This window comes from Trachymyrmex septentrionalis, unplaced genomic scaffold (assembly GCF_001594115.1).
Source record: "Trachymyrmex septentrionalis isolate Tsep2-gDNA-1 unplaced genomic scaffold, Tsep1.0 scaffold13, whole genome shotgun sequence".
Lineage (NCBI taxonomy): Eukaryota > Metazoa > Arthropoda > Insecta > Hymenoptera > Formicidae > Trachymyrmex > Trachymyrmex septentrionalis.
Window position 1 is genome coordinate 3134359 of NW_017304438.1, and position 4147 is coordinate 3138505.

A 4147-nucleotide genomic window follows, 5' to 3' on the forward strand; every position below is an offset into this window, starting at 1 on the left:
CAATTTAATGCCTTTTATCGCAGACAAGAAGCAACTTCTATGAGAGTCTAATGTGGATAATGCCGTGTCTATTCGAAATAAATTGAAAACCGGTTTCGACAAACGCGTGACACCAAGGACCACGATCTGTCTTGCCACATCGATCTACACCTTCGATTTTTGCCCCAGCGCTTTCTGCACAGCGCAACATGAAGTGCCTCGCCATCGAAGCGCAATGATCCCTACATTAAAAAAATACACTTAGATCGAAATATCAGTTAGCTCTTACGCCATTTGTACATGCCATTTACATTCTGATGCGTGACCACACCTGTGTTCACAGTTCTCCAACCTCGCTCGGCAAAGCGTGACAAGGCTGAGCACATCGTTTCCTTCTTAGCTGTCGTACTTCGTATTAAATTTGTCTTACGATAAATAGAATAACTGAATAGGTCTCAATTTATCTGTTTGTTCAATAAAGAAAGCTACTTCCGGAAAGATTTATCGCCGGAGATCCCATACATATTTAGAAGTAACCTGGCGTTAACCCAGCCACCTGGAATATTTTTAGTATCTCAGTAGCAAAAAAGTGTAAATTGATGCAGAATATTGCTAAGTAAAGATATTGTTTAACATTTTTTTTTTTAATTATTCTTTACAAACCTTTATATTTTTTTATATGCAATATCATTGAAAATCCGCGATAAAAAAACTTATACAAATTAAATGTTCACTTTTTTTATAAATACTGTCATAATGATCTTAACGTTAATAATCTGATTCCGTTTAACATTTGTTTCTACTTTTTTCAGGAAACTGTGATTAAATCCATATTTAACGTACTCTCAAGTACTAATAATCGGAACATCGATCAATAATATACAATACGTAGACAATAATAAATTTTACATTGAGATGTAAAACACCCCGGGTAATCGTATAAATACGTAAAAAATCAGATGATTATTTTCGGGGTTAAGGGATACGTCTCTCTCGTAGTACCCCCGAAGTACATCCGGCGGAGATGCGGCCGATCGCGTCCACGAACTTGTCTCGCTTTCTCTCTCCCCTCGCCCCCACACCGGTGCCTATTGTTTCACGGTGCATCATCGCGGGATCCGTGAAACACCGCGCGCGGAGGTTTCTTGCAGAGGTAAAGGCGAAGGACGAAGGGGCGAAGGAGACGACGACGACGACGACGGCGACGACGGCGGCGGCGGCGGCGGCGGACCACGGTCGGTGCGGCACAAAGGGGGGCAGTGGAGGCGAATATCGCTCGTACGCATGCGCGGTGCGTTCCGCGATCTCTCAGACTACCGGCCAGGCCGCCAGACTCCGGCTGGCCTCAGTCGCCCGCGACATTCTGTCCGCGATACGATTCGGTGTGAACGTGTCGCGTCTTCCTCCGCGGGTTCCACCGTGGATCCGTCCGTGCCCGATATACAGCGAACTACCCCCTGCGAAGAGACCGACGGTGAACGGAGGAGAGACTCGTAACAATTGCACACCGTAATCATCGGAATCAGATGATACAAAAGGATATCGTTTAGGGGATGTCCATTTGTGAAAAATATCCCGACGTAATAATCTGGTGGAAAAACAATCGCAGAGAAGGTCATTGAATTGTCTGGAACGTGGTGTTGTCTGGGAACAAATCGACTTTTAATCAGACTCGTGGACTCTCGAAGCTTAAGTGCGCAGAGCTTAAGTAACGGACGGTACTTAATAACTATTAAAAGATTAAAGGAATAGATTGTTCGTGTTTGAGCGGCAATTTGCGAGTATGCGGAGCAGCGCGAAACGACGAATCGTCGTTGACGATATCATCTTCGCGAAGTAATTCCGATATTTTATGTGACATTCAGGTAACACAAGCGAGATTAGTGACGGACTCCGTTTTGCAGCGGTTTTCATCGCCGGATTGCACTGGAGTCGCGCCAAAAGGAGTCACCCTCCGGGATTGCTTCGTCGTTTCGGGTTCCGCGGTCACCACGTGGTCACTACCAACCACGACGTCGCCGCGACGTGTGGTTAAATTGAGAGGGAGAGAGAGAGAGAGAGAGAGAGATAGATAGATAGAAACGAGCTTGCGGTCGGAGAAAATTGACGGATTGAATTGTCAATTGATCGAGCAGAAATCGTTGGGGAGGGCGCGGCGCCGCGGCGTCCCGTTTCGAATTCGATCAATGGAATGATCGACGTAACACCGATCGTCACGAGTGCTGTTGCTGCTGCTCGACAATCGAGCAGGCTCGATGAGCCGTTGAGGAGCACGCGACCGGCGAGGTATCGAGAGGTGATCGACAGGTGCGACCGCGCGAAAGCCGCAGTCACGTGGCCGCCCGTGATGATGTAAGGTGACCTGAGAAAAACGGTGCTGACGAAATGATGCGCGACAGGAGGAGGCTGCTGCTGTTGCTGGCCCTGCTGATGGCTTACGGCCTGTTCGTGGTCGAATGCCGGTATCATCAGCACGAGGACGACGCAGGAACGGCGGAGACGAGACACCGACACAGGCATAGACACGAGTCCTCGAATCGAAGGAACCACCACGAGCTCGACAGAAGATCCTGGCAGGAGGTGGATTACGAGTACGAAGGTGACTTCGCCGACGATCCGATCGACGAAGACGATTATGAGACGCGATCGTATCACGATTACCCCAGGTCGCATCATCGATCCGCACAGAAGAGTTATCACAACCGAATGCTCGAGCCGCGCTATCCGTCCAGGTATCGTAATGACGGATATCACGCTGGAAGCGGCTGGTATGATGAGAATAACGACAGACGCAGGATGCCGTCACGGTATAATACGAAGAATCATCGATACAGACCCGGCAGGACTCACCATAGGCCCGCGTATTCGCGCAATCGCGACGTGTCGGACTTCGACGACACGGGGGAAGATTACGACTACGAGAGGCCGTACAGATACGGAAACGCCGGGGACAATTACGAACGATGGAGAAATTCCAGGCGGTACACGTCTTACAGGAGAGACTGGAGAAATAGAATGAACGGCTATCATGGGCCGAAGAGACATCGCGCGGAAGATCGCGAGGACGTCATCGATCGTGGCGACGTGACGAGATGGACGGATGACTGGAAGAGTAAATTCAATTCCTCGGACTCAAAGTACAATTTTCCGAAGAAAAAAGAGGAGCAAAAGGCGGAGGAGGACGAAGATTACGAAGATCATGGCGGGCTCGAGGAGGAGGATAAAGACGAGGACGACGACGATATCTGGAAAGATATCAATGACGAGAGAAACGTAGATAACGGGGAGGAAGAATTTGATAACGATTTTTACAAAAATGGGACGAAGCCACTCTTGAAAACCTACGATGATATCATCAAAAGGCTCACGTCCGACGACCCGACTACTCCGAAGACCACCGTCAAGAGAGATTACCGGAACATCGAATCGAATAAGCACGTGAAGCGCGACGGTTACAAAAATCTCAAGTACGAATCGAGACACGTTTCCAAATCGGTGGAACTCTTCGCGAACGCGCCTAATGCCACTAATACCACGTCCAATTATTTCGTAAACTCGACCGTCAAATCCGTCGGGCATAAATCCTCGAAAAACACTATCGGTAGGATGGTCAAGGGTCACGATCGGCAGGAGACGAAAACCGATCCTCAGGCTAAGACTAAAAGTCTCGAGGATTACGATGAGTACCTGAACAGCCCAGACAACGAGAAGGACGATCTCGTCAAAACTGGAGTCGAGGACGATTCGGCCATGCAGGCGGATGTCACTAGTACGGTGAGTCCTAATCATTGCGAAGAGAATTGATTTATTTTCAATTTCTCGACAACTGGTAGAAGTAACTAGTGAGATTTTTTTTTTAACTGTCGTGATATTCCTCACGTCGTTAATCACAGCTCAATGTAGAAATTGCGCAACTGTGATAATAACAGGAAATTATTTAACAATCGTCAGCATGATATGCGACACGTGTAATTCACGTTTAACTTTAAAGCGTATATATAATTGTTACAAAGTAACATAAAATTATAGCAAATGCATTCCTAGTTATTCTCACTCAATGAGATTCATGTTTAAAAAAAGAGTTACGTTATTTAATGATACACGGAAAATTGTCATGAAATCAATCAATCGAGTATTGTGTTGTATGCGTTGCGATGCCGGATAGATC

General features: G+C 47.2%; 1 protein-coding gene across 1 annotated transcript in view; it reads left to right on the plus strand.

Moving 5' to 3' along the window:
• Nucleotides 1-1340: 1340 nt before the first annotated feature.
• LOC108756778 overlaps nucleotides 1341-4147 on the plus strand; it is a 110693-nt gene continuing 107886 nt past the window's right edge. The window contains exon 1 of the mRNA XM_018500819.1: nucleotides 1341-3753. Coding sequence (XP_018356321.1) covers nucleotides 2365-3753 — 1389 coding nt within the window. The 5' untranslated portion in view covers nucleotides 1341-2364. The remainder of the gene's footprint in view (nucleotides 3754-4147) is intronic.